This window comes from Bombyx mandarina, chromosome 23, assembly GCF_030267445.1.
Source record: "Bombyx mandarina strain Sakado chromosome 23, ASM3026744v2".
Taxonomy (NCBI): domain Eukaryota; kingdom Metazoa; phylum Arthropoda; class Insecta; order Lepidoptera; family Bombycidae; genus Bombyx; species Bombyx mandarina.
In genome coordinates this window covers 15,108,761-15,127,340 of record NC_143229.1, presented here as the reverse complement: position 1 = coordinate 15,127,340, position 18,580 = coordinate 15,108,761, and the positions used below count along the sequence as shown (strand labels likewise).

The 18,580-nt window shown below is 35.8% G+C and overlaps 3 protein-coding genes across 3 annotated transcripts in view; 2 read left to right on the top strand and 1 right to left on the bottom strand.

Annotated features, from left to right (window-relative positions):
* Positions 1 to 17,474, bottom strand: part of Dbx (homeobox protein Dbx) — a 66,938-nt gene extending 49,464 nt beyond the window's left edge. Inside the window, exon 1 of the mRNA XM_089737610.1 lies at positions 8,961 to 17,474. Within this exon, the coding sequence (XP_089593736.1) occupies positions 8,961 to 9,822 (862 nt within the window). The 5' untranslated portion in view covers positions 9,823 to 17,474. The remainder of the gene's footprint in view (positions 1 to 8,960) is intronic.
* On the top strand, positions 563 to 1,786 carry LOC149500217 (uncharacterized). The gene has a single exon (XM_089737612.1). It carries the CDS (start codon positions 563 to 565, stop codon positions 1,427 to 1,429), a length of 867 nt encoding a protein of 288 aa, XP_089593738.1. The 3' UTR covers positions 1,430 to 1,786.
* LOC149500216 (uncharacterized) lies at positions 5,897 to 7,998 on the top strand. Its single transcript, XM_089737611.1, has one exon. It carries the CDS (start codon positions 6,079 to 6,081, stop codon positions 7,531 to 7,533), a length of 1,455 nt encoding a protein of 484 aa, XP_089593737.1. The 5' UTR covers positions 5,897 to 6,078; the 3' UTR covers positions 7,534 to 7,998.
* Positions 17,475 to 18,580: the final 1,106 nt, after the last annotated feature.

The following is an 18,580-nucleotide window of genomic DNA, read 5'->3' as shown; positions in this document are numbered from 1 at the left end:
GTAACATCAGATTTTTGTAAAGGATAAATAAATTCAGTGTATATTAAAATAAAGTTTTTTTTAAAACTACAAAACCGCTCACCGCGTAACAAATTTGGCGCAGTCGGTAGGATTCCGCATAGAAATATCGCCAAGACGAAGTTTTAACGTGCATCACCGCATCGCGACGGAACTCACATCGCCAAGCAACAGCAGCAGCAGCAACTACGGGACACACATCGCCCAGCAGCAGCCAGCAACCGCAAGACGACGTGAATCAAGCACGGTAGCTGAAGGCTTTTGAAATAACTTCGCCGAACAGACGAGAGCCCACATGCAGAATCTAATTTTTATTGTACTGTGGTAAGTGGTTTTTATATGCGCTGAATTCATCCTTAATCCTTAATCTGTTACACATTCCTAAATCTCTTTCCTAAATCATATATATTGAACAAAATCTTAAATCAAATCTTAAATCTTTAATCATCTTAAATCATCATAAATCAAATCAAATTCGCGACTTTTGGTAGAATTTTTTCATTATTTCTTAAATTATACATTTTCTTAAATCAAGCCATTCAAAATGTTTAGCGCAGAAAACAAAAATATGGCTTTAGAAATTACGATTGCTACACTCTTACAATTAATACCAGAATTCAATACATCATCTCCTAGCCAAGTGTATCGATTTATCAGATCGTGCGACTCCGCATTTAGTTTAGCTTGTGTTCAGCAGCAGATGGTTCTTTTAATATACACGTTGAATAAAATCACTGGGCCAAGTTCATCAGACGTTCATGCCAAACAGTTTTCAACGTGGTCTGACTTAAAATGCTTCCTAATACAAAAGTTTTCTCAAACTAAAACGTTAGGACATCTTATGTTAGAACTACAATCTATGTTCCAACAATCAAAAGAAACTGTTACTGAATATTTTCTTCGCGTGAATCTTTGTCGAAGTAAAATAATCGAAAAACTCTGTATCGAATATAACGATGACACCCTAGAAGGACGTAAAATTACTGCTGAGGAAACAGCTCTCAATGTTTTTATTAACGGCTTAAACTCTGACATAGGCGTAATGCTTAGAACCAAAGATTTCAACAATCTAACTGACGCCGGAAATTTTGCTATACAGGAAGAGAAAATTCGAAATATGAACAGTGCTAGACAAAAACTTTTTAATATGAACCCTAGCACAGTTCCATATCAAAATCATGGTCAATCCAGACATATTCGAACTCCACAATCAAACTCTAGCAACTATAATGTTTCAACTCCCTTAAAATCATGTAACTATTGCAAGAAGCCTGGTCATTTAATTCAAGAATGTCGTAAGAGACAATACAACGAACGAAACAAACAACACCCCAACTCAATCAAAATTAATAATTTAAACTCGCAGGCGGCCGAACTCACGGGCAATGCTTCGGAAACCGCGAATATTTAAAGCCCAATACTAAATCGAACGACGTTCTAAATCAATTTAACAAACACAATAAGCAAAAAGCTTTAAACTATAAAAATCTAATTCAGGTCACAGAAAATAATGTTGTTAATTCAGTTCATCGGGAACAAACAGCTATTTTCACCCCTCAGTTCGAGAACAGTAACTCACATAGTTCAGCAGTCTATCGGAGACAACTTAGTGACGTTGCGACTCAAACCGAAGACAGTGACTTCGAGATCTTTGTAAGCCCTAAAGCTTTTTCAACTCAAAAATCATCAGAACCTCTTGACAAAATCACAAAATCAAATTCTAAATCGAGTTCTAAACGAAAATCAAATTCTAATTCTAAATCAAAAACTAAATCTAACTCTAAATCAAAAACTAAATCTAATTCTAAATCGAATCCTAAATCTAACGAAATCATTAATTTGAATTCACAGTCAAAATCGACTTCTAGCTCTGAAAAACAATCTAATATAGAAACTTACAAAATATCATCATTCAATGTACCACCAGAAAATCTACTTTATTGTAAGTTTCACATCGAAGGACAACCAGTAACCCTTCTTATCGACACAGGCGCTGCTATTTCTGTTATTAATAGAAACAAAATAGGTACAGCCCCTCTAGATGAATCGAACATCGTGTCTATTGTGGGAATATCTGGAACTAACTCTACCATTCGTAGTTTTGGTACAGCACAACTGTCCCTCGATAATCTATCAAAATTCAAATTTCACGTTGCTAACTTAAATATCAGTGTAGATGGTATTTTAGGTAACGATTTTATGAACAAATTCAATGCTACCATTTATGTTCAATCTAAGACCATGCGTCTTAAAGACAAAAATTACAAGTTAACAACTCTCGGTGATAAAGATGAGTCACCGTCGGATTGTAAACAAGTTCTAGGAAAGCGATCTGAAACGGTGATCGCTTGTCTTACAAAAGACATATGTAATGGTAACGCGTTCGTCGAAAAACAATCCCTAGACAAAGAGTTGACCATACCGAATGCACTTATCTCAGTTTCCAATGGAAGATTCCTCATAACTTGTGTCAACTCAAGCGACCGTGATAAGACGATCACATCATTACCATTAGTAGAAACTAAATCGTTATCATTAATTAATAACTCAAATAATGCTAATTCACAAATAAACTTCACAAACTCATTAAATAATGGCGTCCACGATAAACGAGATAAAGTTCGTCAACTCGTGAGAACTGACCATTTAAATAACGAAGAACTAAATTCTCTAGACAAAATTATTTCAAAATTTTCAGATATCTTTTATTTAGAAGACGAACCTCTGTCTTTTAGTAACAATACAAAACATTCAATTCCTACTACTTCTGACATTCCGATTAATACCAAAACGTATAGGTTTCCTTTTGTTCATCAAAAAGAGGTAAAATCTCAAGTTGAAAAAATGCTAGACCAAAAAATTATTCAACCTAGTTCATCTCCTTGGAGCAGCCCCATTTGGGTTGTCCCTAAAAAGTCTGACGCTTCTGGAAAACAGAAATGGCGTGTAGTTATAGACTACAGGAAATTAAACGAAATCACTATTGGAGATAGTTACCCTTTGCCAAACATCACCGACATCCTAGACAAGTTAGGTCATTCTATTTATTTTACAACCCTAGATTTAGCATCAGGTTTTCACCAAATTGAACTTGATGAAAAGGATATTCCTAAGACAGCATTCAGTACTCCTTATGGTCACTATGAATTTTTAAGAATGCCCTTTGGACTTAAAAATGCTCCAGCTACTTTCCAACGCGCTATGGATAGCGTTCTGTACGGATTGCAGGGAGAGCGTTGTTTTGTGTACTTAGATGATATAGTCGTTTTTGCTTCTAGTCTTCAGGAACATGAACAAAAACTCACTGAAGTCTTAGAACGACTCCGTAAATATGGTCTCAAAATTCAACCCGACAAGTGTGAATTTATGCGCAAGGAAGTTGCCTATCTAGGCCATATCATCACAAATCAAGGCGTGAAACCAAATCCAGAAAAGGTTTCAGCAGTTAAAAACTTTCCTATTCCTAAATCGTGTAAAGATATAAAATCATTCTTAGGTCTCGCAGGATACTATCGTAGATTTATACCTAACTTTAGCAAAATCACTAAACCTTTAACGAGCTTACTCAAGAAAGATGTTCCATTTATATGGAGTAAAGATCAGCAGTCAGCATTCGATAAATGTAAAGAAATTTTAACCATGACTCCAATTCTTCAATATCCCGATTTCAACAAAGATTTCGTATTAACTACCGATGCATCGTTACATGCTATTGGTGCTATCCTCTCACAGGGAGATATTGGCAAAGATTTGCCAATCGCGTATGCCTCACGTACTTTAAATAAAGCCGAGTCTAATTATTCAACTATCGAAAGAGAGTTGCTTGCCATAGTGTGGGCAGTTAAGCATTTCAGACCTTATCTCTTCGGAAGAAGATTCAAAATCGTTACTGACCACAAACCTCTGACGTGGTTATTTTCAATCAAAGATCCAGGCAGTCGTCTCGTAAGATGGCGTCTCAAGCTCGAAGAATACGAGTACGAGATAGTTTATAAAGCAGGAAAAATGAATACTAATGCGGACGCTCTGTCTCGTCCAGCTATTATGAACTCTAACGTAATAGATTTAAGTCAAGATGATCAAGACGATTATCTACAAATAAATTTTGAACATTACAAATCCTTAGATCGTACCAATATAAATACTTCTTTTACTAAAATGTCTCCAGATCAATTGTTAGATGTTAAGCACAAAAATATATTTATTCCTATGTCATGTGAACCTCCTTCACAAAATAATCTATTTCATGAAGCTATCAGTTTATGTTCACAAACTGAATCATTTTTAGAAAATCAAAAATCTCTATACGAAGTATATTTGTTAAATTCAAATCATAATCAAAATTTATTCTTTACATGCACTAGACCCAGACACTTCGATCCATGGGATTCTGAAAGTTATTTTAAATCTCTTCTCTCATGTCTCCAAAAACATGAAATTGATACATTGTACGTTCCAGATCTTAAAAATGATAATACATGTAAACTAGACATCAATGAACAACTTTATATATCTTCATACATCGCTGAATCATACAATTGTAAAATTATAATTTGTGAAAATAAAATATCTTATCCTAAGCCCGAAGAAATTCCTAATATTCTCAAAACCTATCACGATGAACCTCTATCAGGACATCGTGGAATCCTAGAAACAACTAGAAAAATTCGTGATGAATATTTCTGGAGAGGAATGACAAACGACATTAAAGAATACATAGAATCATGTGTCGTTTGCCAACGAAATAAAATTCAACGAAAATCCTTTAAAGCACCTATGGTCATAACCTCTCAATCTACTGAACCATTTGAACGTATTTCAATGGATTTAGTCTCATATTCAGAAATTAGTGATAATAATAACAAATATGTCATAACGTTGCAAGACGATCTAACAAGATTTGTTCAAGCATATCCTATTCCTGACAAAGAAGCAGTCACTATTGCTAAACAAATCTTACATTTTTGCCAACACTTCGGTGTTCCAAAGCGTTTTCATTCGGATCAAGGTACCGAATTTACCAATAACATTCTTAAGCAATTAACAAAATTTCTCGGATGTAATCATACATTCAACACAGCATATCATCCTCAAACAAATGGCGCTCTCGAACGATTCCATGCGACTCTTCGAGATCATATACGCATGTATTGTAATCGTCGTCATAAAGATTGGGATCAAATCATCCCTCTCGCTATTTTATGTCATAATACCTCAGTTAACTCTTCCACGGGTTACACTCCTCATGAACTTTTATTTGGTTTTAAGCCTCGTCCGTTCTACTCGCTAAAACCAATCTCTGATTACACAGCTTGCGATTATTTAAAAGACTTAAACGAACGTTTAAAGGTCTCTAGAGAAACTGCTTTACAAAATCTAGAAAAGATGAAAGAAAAAGCGAAAGAACGCTATGACAATCAAATTAAGAATTCTGTAGAATATAAAATAGGTCATAAAGTTATGCTAAAAGTTCCTAATCCTAACAATCTAGATCCTAAATGGGAAGGCCCATACGAAATAGTTCGTGTTGGCTTCAATGAAAATTTCCTAATTAAAAAGGGTGGAAAAACCCAATTAGTTCACTCAAATCGTCTTAGACCTTATTCTAATAACAATAATTCATCCTAAATTCAAATATTTCAAAATTCATAATTTATAATTAAAATTATAATATAATCTGTATTTCATATTCTATTTTTAAGTTAGAAATATTTCTTTACAGGATAGGCCAATTTACAGCCATCCAAAATACAAATTATTTTATACAATCCCTACCAAATCCTTATATTAGTTTTATTATTTGTTCGATTTCTAAAATGTTTATATACCTACACATTTACAAAATTTACAAATTTATTCAACATTCTATACAAAATCGTTATAATCGAAAACCGACTTTCGGAATTAAACCTTTACTTAGGCAAAAATTCACGAATCAAACGAGAATTGTTTGATGGCCTTAGCTCTGTTCTGAAATGGTTAATCGGTACACCTGATGCACAGGATGCTGAACATTATAATGAATGCATCAATTCTTTAGAAAAACGAGAATCAGATGTAATGAATCTAATGCAAAAACAATTACAAATTACATCTTCTACAATTAAAAACTTTAATGAATCTATATTCAAAATCACATACGACGAACAAATTATCAATGAAAATATCAATCGTCTAAACGAATATATTAACACTACAAAGAATACTGTATTCGATATTAAAGTAAGTGAAGAAATTTCCACAATTTCCCTGCAAATTCTAGAATTAGTAACTAACTTAGAAAACGATATAAACGATTGTCTAACTAGTATTCTTTTTGCTAAATCAAATACTGTTCACCCATCGATAATTTCTCTCAAGCGTCTCTACGAAGAGCTTCTATTGTCAAATCATGTTAGAACAAATAAACGCTTAGTCACATCCGTAACATTAGATAATATTCATACCTTATTAGATTCTTCTACCTTATCAGCTTATGTTTACTCAAATCGCCTCGTATACATCTTAGAATTTCCCTTAGTTACAAACGATAATTTTAAATTATATCATATTTATTCAATCCCTGTACAACATCATAATTCCTCATATCACTCCACCATCCTACCAGAGCATATATTCATAGCCACTAATCAAAATCAAGAAAAGTATGTTTCTACAAGTTCGTTGGAAAACTGCAACAATTTCGCATCGAGACAACGGTTATGCAAAAATATGGTCGTCTATGAGTCTACCTCAAGACCAATATGTGAACTTGAAGTTCTGCTAACAAAATCAAAATCAATTCCTAAATCATGCACTGTCACATCATTTCCTGCGGAAATAGCAACGTTTCAGCAGTTAGAAAGTGATAAATGGCTCTACGTATTAAGCACGGAAACTCAATGTGTACTTCAATGTAATGGTGAAGTGTCGAACCACAAACTCTATGGATCAGGAATCATAACGCTGCCAGCATCTTGCAAGCTCCATACTGGCTACAGCACGCTCACAGCATTTAAATCATCAAATGAAAACATCACATATCCAATCGTCACACCGGATATAACAACTGACGATTGTTTCCAAGAATTAAAAAATGTTGAAATACCACATCTAATTCCAATTCCAATCAATGAGATCCCGTTGGACTCATTACAACAAATCAAGCACCATATTGACAAATATTCAGAGGAAATTAAGAAAATCAAAACACAAAATTTCATGAAGAAACATGAATCAAGTTTTTCATGGATCTATTTCTCGATCGGAATCACAATGCTTACATACATCTTATACAAAGTCTTCAAGAATTTTCCATGTTCATTTGCGACCCGAAGAAGGTCAAATAGCGGATGTATCCAGATTTTCAACAATTGCTTTGATAATTCTTCAAGAAGAAGAAATACACAAATTTCAATTCCAATGACCAACATCGGTCATCCTACATCGTGCATCTCCGAAGACGAAGATGACATCGAAAATCCAGAAAATCCTAATTCTCAAAGTTCGAGCACCAACGCTCAACCTTTGTTTTAAGGGGGGAGGTGTTATGTTATGCCCCTCACACTAGTACCTAAGTCATATATCAATTCTCATAAACACATAATGTACCCTAACTCTTAGTTCTTAAGTTCTAAATCATGTTACTATATAACATACTTATTTCCTCATGTTACTAAATCATATGTATATTGTTTACCTTACTTCAGATCTTCATTTGGAATTAGAACATTATTTAATATTGTATTCCTTTCACATCAGTAAAATTCCGTCATTTACTAATTGTGTCCTTACGGATTCTAAATATGTTTACCAATAAGGTTCATAGTCTAAATGACTCATTTACTAATTGTTTAGTAAATACTATTCATGTATAAATTCTCTTTCTCCTTGAAACTTAGCAGTTCGTCATCAATCTTCAAGCTCATAACATCGTAACTCTGTCCGTGTAACATCAGATTTTTGTAAAGGATAAATAAATTCAGTGTATATTAAAATAAAGTTTTTTTTAAAACTACAAAACCGCTCACCGCGTAACAATCGTAATACTCGTAGTGTACAAATTTATCATTTAAAATAATTATTGTCGAATTTCGACTACCGGGAACTGGTTTTTATTAATTAATGCACCTAGCTATATCTCTGCACCAAAGTGTTGCTTCTAGCTGAATTACCCTAATCAGTTCAATTAATTGTCGCGCTCACGAGTTAGCTTTCTTAACATCTACAACCATTACCGATGAGTGAAGTTAAACATGTGCCAATACTTAACAGATTGTAACGATATTATCGATGGAGAAGAAGTGACGTAATTATTGCAATATGATACTAAAATCTCGAATATCAACTATTATTTCCTAACAATAGAGATGCTTTACAAACTTAACGTTAACGAGAAAGCTCTAATCATAAATGCTATTTTATTTGCTACTAGCTGACCCGGCAGACTTTGTGGTGCCTCAATCGATAAATAAAAGACCTAAACTTTTGTCTGTACTAATATTATAAAGAGGAAAGATTTGTTTGTTTGTTTGTTTCGAATAGGCTCCGAAACTACTGGACCGATTTGAAAAATTATTTTTCCATTAGAAGCCGACATTGTCCCTGATGAACATAGGCTACTTTTTTTAATTTTTTTTTTGGTTTCATGTGTGTTTTAATGTTTCCGAAGCGAAGCGAGGGCGGGTCGCTAGTATAAAATAAACTTAAAACAAACAAAAGGAATCCGTCCGACAGGGGACACATCAAAGGAAAAACAAAATTGTTATTTTTATATAGTTCCGAGCATTTTCATATTTATTCACCTTTTAAGCATTCTTTGGACTTCCACGAATAATTCAAGACCAAAATTAGCCAAATCGGTCCAGCGGTTATCGAGTTTTAGCGAGACAAATGAACAGCAATTCATTTTTATATATATAGATAGATAGATAGATAGATTTAATTGAAGCTTAATCACTCACCGCCGATGCTGCTATTTTTACCGATGCCTTCCCCGCGATCACCCAGAATAGCACTAACACTGAATTTCAACAGAGGCTTCTTCTGTTCGCTGCTGTACTCCTCGCAGCCGCGGACCATCTCCTCGGTGTTGTAACTCTTGTCTTTGTCAGCTTCGTCGCCAGAATTCTCGTTGTAACTGTTCAAATTGAACCGCTTTTCTAGTTCCTCCAAGCGTCTTATACCGGATTTCCTGCACGCAAATGGCGGGCAATCTGAGCCACAGACGTGGCAGCGTCTGGCCAGACTCGGGACTGATAGAACCTCCTTCTCGGCCCTGGGCTCCTGGTTGTAGTAATCGTTATTGTAAAACTCATTTTTAACGTTTGTATAACATTCGTCGTTGCTTTTCGAGTCCTCGTCCAGTTCGATTTTGTTCTCTTCTACGCAATCCTCCCGGTTTTCATCGTCCGCGTCGCATTTAGGCTCGTCCGCGTCCGGCGAATCCTCCCGGGAGTAGCTCTGACGCTGCAGCACGTAATTCTCCAGCTGCTGATTCAAATACTGGCTCTGGAAGTCGCTTTTCTGCTGATGCAGTATGTTGTCGACCAAGAACGGTGACGTCATGTTGAAATTGGAAGTCTTATTGTAGCACAAGTTCTGTATAGTCTTCAACATAATGTTGTGATCTAAATTCTTAACAAATTTCAGTCCATTTTTGTAATTATCAACCGGGTACATACTAAATTTATTAGCGTCCGTTATAAAACATTTTACGCAACGTTTTTTTTTTGTTACGAATAAGCCTAATGCTATTTTTAATATTACGCGTGTTATTTTTTTTAACAGTTTATCATGCGTGTTCCCCGCTTCGAGTTCAATCATCGACTGAATAAAAAGGGAGTGGTCTTCAAAGGGGCGGGAACAGAACGTTCGGGGTGGCTTTTTAGCTGCTTTTATCACCCAACGTACAATGAACCGCGATGAGGGTCAACTTAACGTTTAACCAGTTCGACTGCCACAGAGGCTGAAGGTCCGCACGTACTGGTCGCTATACTTAATAACCAGGTTTTTAGCGCACTTATTACCGCACCTATTCCCTGAGCTATATGATATATTTTAGCTTGTGTCGTTAAATTTATTTGTTTGCGGGCTATTAGCAAGTGAAGCGTGTAGGTTAGACCCTAATGTCTCTATATTCATTGGTCGGAAAACATTCTTTTATATGTTTAATATTGAGTTGCCTTTTCTTAGTTTTACAATCTTGTAGCGAACGTGAAGTGTATTGTTACAGCTTAATACCTTTTTTTGGTATTATTTGTACACGATTTGGTCGAACGACTTAACGACTCGAACGACTTTTTTACTGGTGGTAGAACTTCTTGTGAGTCCGCGCGGGTAGGTACCACCACCCTGCCTATTTCTGCCGTGAAGCAGTAATGCGTTTCGGTTTGAAGGGTGGGGCAGCCGTTGTAACTATACTGAGACCATACAACTTATATCCCAAGGTGGGTGGTGGCATTTACGTTGTAGATGTCTATGGACTCCAGTAACCACTTAACACCAGGTGGGCTGAGAGCTCGTCGAACCATCCAAGCAATAAAAATAAAAATAAAACAAATTACGACAAGTCTGTCATTAAGTGAGAAGAGAATTAACATGGTGCTCGTTAGATATGCAATCTGTTAAGTTTCCATTACGGATTCAATGTGCAGGTCCCAGTACTGATCCGGTAATAGATCCTCAAAGCAGCTGCCCTTGTTATCTCCATCGAAACTTGAACAGTTTCTGCCGAAGCTGGAAGAAGACCTCTTAGTTCAAGTATAGAGTTTCTGCCGAAGCTGGTAAAACACTTCGATCTCTTATTTCAAGTATAAAAGTGAGCTTGAACTGCATGTGGGATCTCTTGTCGCACTTAAGACAAATGCGCCTTCATTCACTATATCGTCTCTGGTTAATGTTCGATCCGGTTGTAAATTCAGCGAGGCACTGCTCCTGCTAGGGCCAGTGTTACCAACGCTCCGGTTTGAGCCCCGCAAGCTCACCTACTATCTCAGTGAATCTAGAATAGCCCCTCGAGGTTATTAGAATACCTAGGTAGAAAAAAAGGTTAATGTTGAAATTGAAGAGCTTTTATCTCACCTGTGCGGACGACACCGCAGCTGGCGCTCATCAATGGACCTTTTGTGTTGGTTAGTGTTTCGTCCTGCACCACTGGATTGGGGTATCGATCCTTGAGGGACCTTGTCGCTTAGTCAATAAGCTCAGTCGGGAGAAGAAGATTTGTTGACAGCTGCAGAGATTCTGTACTCGCGAGGATGTCACATTATGGTCTCGACACCCAGATCGTCGTGAGGATCCATGTTCCTCATGGACCATAGCGCTCAGACGGCTATAATGCATAAGTAAGATTTAACTTTCTGAACAGGATCTATGTGTGGGCGACATAACCAAACACACTACAGACAAGATTGATTCCGGCAGCGTCTATGAAAACATGCCCCCGGAGTTGACACCTACCCTCGCATTATTTTATCGCCTCTCTTATAGCACCAACAGGGATCCGTCTTCGTGGAAGACCGTCCACGTCCACCTTATCCGCAAGAAGCAATTCTGTCGAAGTTACCAGCTTACGGGATCTCCGAGGGACTCTGAAAATGCATCGCTAGCTTACTTTTTGAGTCTTCCAAGGTGCTCTGCCCCACGCTTTTCATCCTGTATATCAATGACACGCTATCTATGATGGCATGCGTTGCAATGCGGATGACAGTACGGGGGATGCGTGATGTAGGTACCTACTGCCTATCAGAATATTTCTCGAAGCATGTTGCAAGAGAGACGACCCAAACTTGAGTCTGAAGTGGAGTACTCTCTAAATGCTGTGAATTGAATTTCGTTTATTTGAACATTTTGAGAACTTTGTCATGGCGCCTCAGTTGATAGGAGTATACCTGCAAACACTCATCATCAGGTGGGCCTTACACTCATCTTACATAAACAAAAAAAGTTTTTCCACAATCGGCCTTTAAGAATGTTTTCATGGCTCTTTTCTAACAAACAACATTGTGGCATGATTTTGATTACTTTGCCCTTCGCATCTCTGCGCGACCTCTACCATTCACGACTAATTCAGGTACACCAGCAGAGAATACAATATGCAGAAAAATCTTCACTGCGAGTTATTAATTCCGGCTGTTTGTGAAAAGGACACTTGGTCGATTAAAAAAACAAACAAAAAAAACTAGAAACAAACGTTCGAAATTTGAAATGTAGCCACACCCTCGCGCCATTATTGGTTGTTTGTCGCAGAACTGTAACAACTTAACAACTCTATTTCAAACATGTCAATTTATACCCTACAAATATGTGTTTAAGGAAGATATTTACTCGTACAGTACACAGTGTGTCTGTAACAAAACGCGTATAATAATTTTAGGCACTAGAAAAGTAAAAAGTCAATTAACTATGATTTTAAAGTTTCAAATGTTAGGTACGACTAGAATTATTTCGAATATCATTATATTAATATTTGTTTCAATCACTGGTTCCCATAGTATAAATAATCACAATTTGTGTTACTTGTAATAATCATTTACATCATCACTATGATTTCTGAGTCTTGCTTACTACTAGAAGTGGTCAAATGTTGCGAATTGCAGTATGAAAATACGGTCCTATTTACATCTATCCTCCAGGTGAATGGCGACATGTCTTCATCAGGTCACCTGAGCAATAACTGAAAATAGTAACAATAATAATACACATCTAAGTTTATTCGTAAAAAAAATCCCTTCGTCACTAATTATAAATTATTTTTAAATATCTGTTTTGACGGGCGCCCCTTTTTGCAACTGGCCGCGTCGGATCAATTCGTTTGCGTAAATATTATACGTAATTTGAATAATGACGGCGCATCGTCACGGTCTAAACGAACGGGGTGAGCAGAACTGTAACCAATGCGCTTTCCACAAATAAATTTAGCTAATATTTAATACGAAATGAATCGCTCTAGTGTACGTCGTACAGTAACGAAAACTATTTAGTGAACAACGATGTCAATAAATCAGCTGTTTTTTTTTTACTTTTTGGCGGGAATTCCATTGCAGAAGCAAAACGAATTGTTTTCTTTTGTTATTCAAATTTTTATTCGGATTGAAACGTGTTAAAAACGTAGCTATTAACCGTTTAGGATCTTGAAAAGTGCACAATTGTAACTAAATGGATAGGTATAATCATCGGACGTCGCTTATTGGGTTCTTTCGAAAAGTTCATTGAACTCCGAAAATTACCACCATTTATTTAACTTTATTTCACCTACGATGTCGTCTTATTTCAATGCGCTCCGACTTTTTTTAACAAAGCACTTATCTTGTGAGCTATACTGCAATTGCCTGGCTAATGGACGAATCAACCAAACAATAAAAACCAGGAATAAATAAATTTAGGTGTCTGCGGTATTTTTTTGGCGCCAAATACAGTTCAGTTGTATCGATGGCCACAGATAACGAAAGATGACAAATTCATATATCAGTTAAGCTTAATATTATTTACATGTTAATAATTATTTTTCAATGCAGTCTTCGCTTATTTAAGAACGACAGAGTTATTTAAGACTTTACAGTCTATCAATTCAATGATTTTAGAACACCGATCCCGCCCTCTGGCCGGGTAAGCGAAACTAATAAAAACATGATTTCCCTCTGCTCAAAATGATAAAAAGAAAGGATTGTTTTGGTAGATATGTACCTAGATGGCATTATAAACATTAGGTACAATGGGCATTAGTATTATTTGTTTCAATCGTATACAGAGTAAGTATAGTCCGTAGCGAATTATCTACTTTTATACAATTATGTTAAATGTTAATATGATATTTTACTAAGTAGTGTAGGGAATACGTCAATTATCAGAAATAATTTATTTCCAATATAAAGGACATTTGCCTTAAGCCATAGTTAAATAAATAATAAGGCATGTACAATGTAATTTAAAAAAAATCCTTTCGTCTGATTTATAATGCTACTAATCATTCATGTGTTGACTGTAAAAATGACAATTCCAGGTCGTGTGTGTGTGTGTCCCACATCTGGGGAAAGTCCTTAACAAATGTTCACGATTGACTTCCACGGTGAAGGAATAACATCATGTAATAAAAATCAACCCGCAAAATTATAATTTGCATAATTACTGGTGGTAGGACGTCTTGTGAGTCCGCACGGGTACCACCGCCCTGCCTATTTCTGCCGTGAGGTAGTAATGCGTTTCAGTTTGAAGGGTGGGGCAGCCGTTGTACCTACAGTTAAAACTGAGACCTTAGAACTAATATCTCAAGGTAGGTGGCGGCATTTACGTCGTAGATGTCTATCGGTTCCGGTGACAACTTAACATCAGGTGGACCGTGAGCTCGTCCACCCACCTAAGCAATAAGAAAATAATAAAAAAGATATGGGCTTGAGAGCACAAATTTTTAAAATCTAAATTTAAAAAAACCATTTGCTCTAAATCAAATTGGATTATTGTAAAACTTCAATTAGATTTATCAATAAAATATATTTCAATGAATAATTTCTCACACCATAATTCTGTTCTATGAGAAATAATGTGACTTACCTAAAACTTAACTTTTATTTTTCGATTATTAAAATATAAACAACTTGCTGGATAAATAGGTAGGTAATTAGTAATTTTATATATTTTTATACTATCTTACGTACATTATAAAAATAATACCAAATGGCATATTGTTACGCGGTGAGCGGTTTTGTAGTTTTAAAAAAAACTTTGTTTTAATACACACTGAATTTATTTATCCTTTACAAAAATCTGATGTTACACGGACAGAATAACGATGTTATAAGCTTGAAGGTTGATGACGAACTCTTAAGTTTCAAGGAGAAAGAGAATTTATACATGAATAATATTTACTAAACAATTAGTAAATGAGTCATTCAGACTATGAACCCTATTGGTAAACATATTTAGAATCCATAAAGACACAATTAGTAAATGACGGAATTTTACCAATGTGAAAGGAACACAATATTAACTAATGTTCCAATTACAAATGAAGATCTGATGTAAAGTAAACAATATACATATGATTTAGTAACATGAGGAAATAAGTATGTTTTTTTTTTTTTTTTTTTTTTTTTTATTGCTTAGCTGTGTGGACGAGCTCACAGCCCATCTGATGTTAAGTGGTTACTGGAGCCCATAGACATCTACAACGTAAATGTTATATAGTAACAATGATTTAGAACTTAAGAACTAAGAGTTAGAGTACATTATGTGTTTATGAGAATTGATATATGACTTAGGTACTAGTGTGAGGGGCATAACATAACAATATGTTCCAATACAATTTTTTTATACTGCACGTGTTTTTAAGCTTTTGACTAAAAAAACGACCCGCTTCAAATGTCATTTAAACGGGTCTCAAATTTCATTTGTTTATAATACATTCTTAGCGTCAACGACAAAGGCTGTTTTATTTATAATAATTTAAGCTTATTGCTAAGCTAGTTTAAACAATAGCACGTTGATTTAATAAACAGATCTTGAGTGGGAATTTGAGACTCCAAATTGATACAACAAACAATGTCTCATAAAAACTAAGATTTAGCAGAATATGTGCTTACAAGTATTATAATGATTAATTATTGAAGATTTACATGAAACTAAGCATTCGCTCCATTGAACAAAGCTTCGTATTTGGAAGAAAAATATCAAAAACCATTTTCATAAATATATGTAGCGAAAAATGAAAATGTCTGCTCCAATCTGTTTTTATTTAACTACTGATAAGCATTAAGCATCTATACTAATATTATAAAGAGGAAAGATTTGTTTGTTTGTTTGTTTCGAATAGGCTCCGAAACTACTGGACCGATTTGAAAAAATCTTTTTCCATTAGAAGCCGACATTGTCCCTGATGAACATAGGCTACTTTTTTTTATTTTTTTTATATTTTTTTTTTTTTTGTTTCATGTGTGTTTTAATGTTTCCGAAGCGAAGCGAGGGCGGGTCGCTAGTAGATAATAAATACACATAATATTTAACTTATAAGTCATAGAAAAAAATGCTCTAACTATATAGTTTGGCTTTTACCCGCGGCTTCTCCCGTGGCGTGAAAGAAAATTGTTAATTTAAAATAAAAAAAACTCATGAAAATGAGGTGATTTTTCTAGATTAAAACCTAAAAATATAAATTTAAAATAATCATGGCAATTCGTTGCTCCGTTTCGACGTGAAAGAAGAACAAACAGACACACTTTCACGTTTATAATACCAATATTTATATATACCACTTCTTGCTACTACCAGTATATACAGCAGATTCACTGTTCTTCCATTCAGGATCTTAAAATACAATACCTTCCCCGTAGGACATTAAAAAGAAGAAAATATGTTCTGAAATTCTTTAAATTTTAATTCTAAACAAAATATCGTTAGCATTAAATAATACTCTACTATTTTTGGATACGGAGACGCGTGCACGTCCTGTCACTGTCACATAATTGGTCACACTATCACAGACTTAAGCATGGCGATTCGACAAATAACAGATAATATTCATTGACAAACCGTTTCTTTTTTTATTAATTTATGACAAATTTCACGGTGCAGTTTTATTTTTAATCTATTCAAATGTGTTACGCTTATAACAGTTTTATTAATCGGATAGCTATAAAAAATTCATGCGGCCTCACAAAAGACAAAATGTCTAGTGAAGCATTAGTATGAAAGAGAGACAGAGAGAGAGAGAAAGAGAAAGAGAGAGAGAGAGAATAAAGCCAATACACCATTTAACTTTGAGAAAAGTTTGCATAAATAAACAACCTTTGTACTCATTCTCTTTTCTTCTTTTTTTTCCTATGCTGATAGCCTTGAGAGGCTATTTCAGCTTCTCCTTGACATGTAGGTGAGCTCACGGGGCTCAAACCGGGAGTGTTGCTAACACTGGCCCTAGCATGAGCAGTGCTTGGCAGAATCTACCACCGGATCGGAAACACGACTCACCGCAAAGATCCGGCGAGAGCCTCAGTGGGCTAGTTCTCTTGTGAGCGTAGATAATACCTACACATAACCTGTTGACTGTTAAAAAGATCACTAAGTGAGAGACAGTAAGAGAGAGATGGGCAGACTTTTCATGATGCACATGCAGAGCGACGTCACGCCGCGCGCTTATTCACAAACACTACACAAGCGCAACGTGTGAATGTGTTGAACGCGACCTACGTGGTAGGCGGAGTGGGGGTGTTAGGTTTTATTTTCGTTATGGAATTTCTTGATTCGGTCGCCGCGCTCAAAGCCCGCGATAAAAGCTATGCAATAGCTTAAACATATATAAGTACCTAATAAAAATATGAAAAAAAAAATAGTGCCAACATCACGGCAGGGGACACCTTACGGTGAACGGTCTGTAGTGCAATTTGTTCAACACATACCTAACAGCCGTGATCATCTTAACTTGAAAACTTGCAGACATGTCAACATTAAGTGATAATACAATTATTTTGCTACTTTTACCTTATGCTGACCTGATTTTTTATTATTTTTTATTATTATTGCTTAGGTGGTTGGGCGAGCTTAAGGCCCATCTGGTGTTAAGTGGTTACTGGAGCCCATAGACATCTACGACGTAAATGCCACCACCTACCTCGAGACACTGGTGGTAGGACCTCTTGTGAGTCCGCGCGGGTGGGTACCACCACCCTGCCTATTTCTACCGTGAAGCAGTAATGCGTTTCGGTTTGAAAGGTGGGGCAGCCGTTGTAACTATACTTGAGACCTTAGAACTTGTATCTCAAGGTGGGTGGCGCATTTACGTTGTGGATGTCTATGGGCTCCAGTAACCACTTAACACCAGGTGGGCTGTGAGCTCGTCCACCCATCTAAGCAATAAAAAAAAAAAACAAGACATAAGTTCTAAGCTCTCAGTATTAACAGTACAACGGCTGCCCCGCCCTTCAAACCGAAACGCATTACTGCTTCACGGTAGAAATAGACAGAGTGGTGGTACCTACCCGCGCGGACTCACAAGAGGTCCTACCGCCGGTAATTACGCAAATTATAATTGTGCGGGTTTGATTTTTATTACACGATATTATTTCTTCATTGTGGAAGTCAATCGTGAACAATAATAATTCTTAAGTAGGTACGTTTTTCATTGGAAAACTAGTATCCGTGAGCAGGATTCGAACACCGATATATCGCTTGGTACGATTGCACCGGGCTTATCCTTTAGGCCACGACAACTTCAGGGCGTTTTTCAGTGTGTATTCTTTAAAAACTATATGATTGTGATCAAATATATTTTTCAAACTAGGCATAAGCCAGAGGAAAATAGTAGTGACATCTGTTGCTAAATAAACTAAGCATTGTTACAGTTTTAAATTAGCGACATCTAGTAGTAACTATAAGTACTTCTTGTATTCTTTATTTTTGGTGTAGAATTTAGTTTGCAAACGAATAGTAGTGACATCTATTAAATAATAAATAATAGTTTAAAAAAAACTAAAAAACCCGCTCTATATAAAATTCAACTAAAAAATAGAAAATAAATTTTAATAAATTTAAATTGCAAATAGTGTAAAAAATATATCTTTTTTATTGTAAAAAAAGTGTGGGGTGCTTTTTAAGA

What these genes read in the sequence shown, in the direction of transcription:
- LOC149500217 (XM_089737612.1), top strand. Translation starts at nt 563, where the DNA reads ATGTTTAGCGCAGAAAACAAAAATATGGCTTTAGAAATTACGATTGCT.
- LOC149500216 (XM_089737611.1), top strand. Translation starts at nt 6,079, where the DNA reads ATGAATCTAATGCAAAAACAATTACAAATTACATCTTCTACAATTAAA.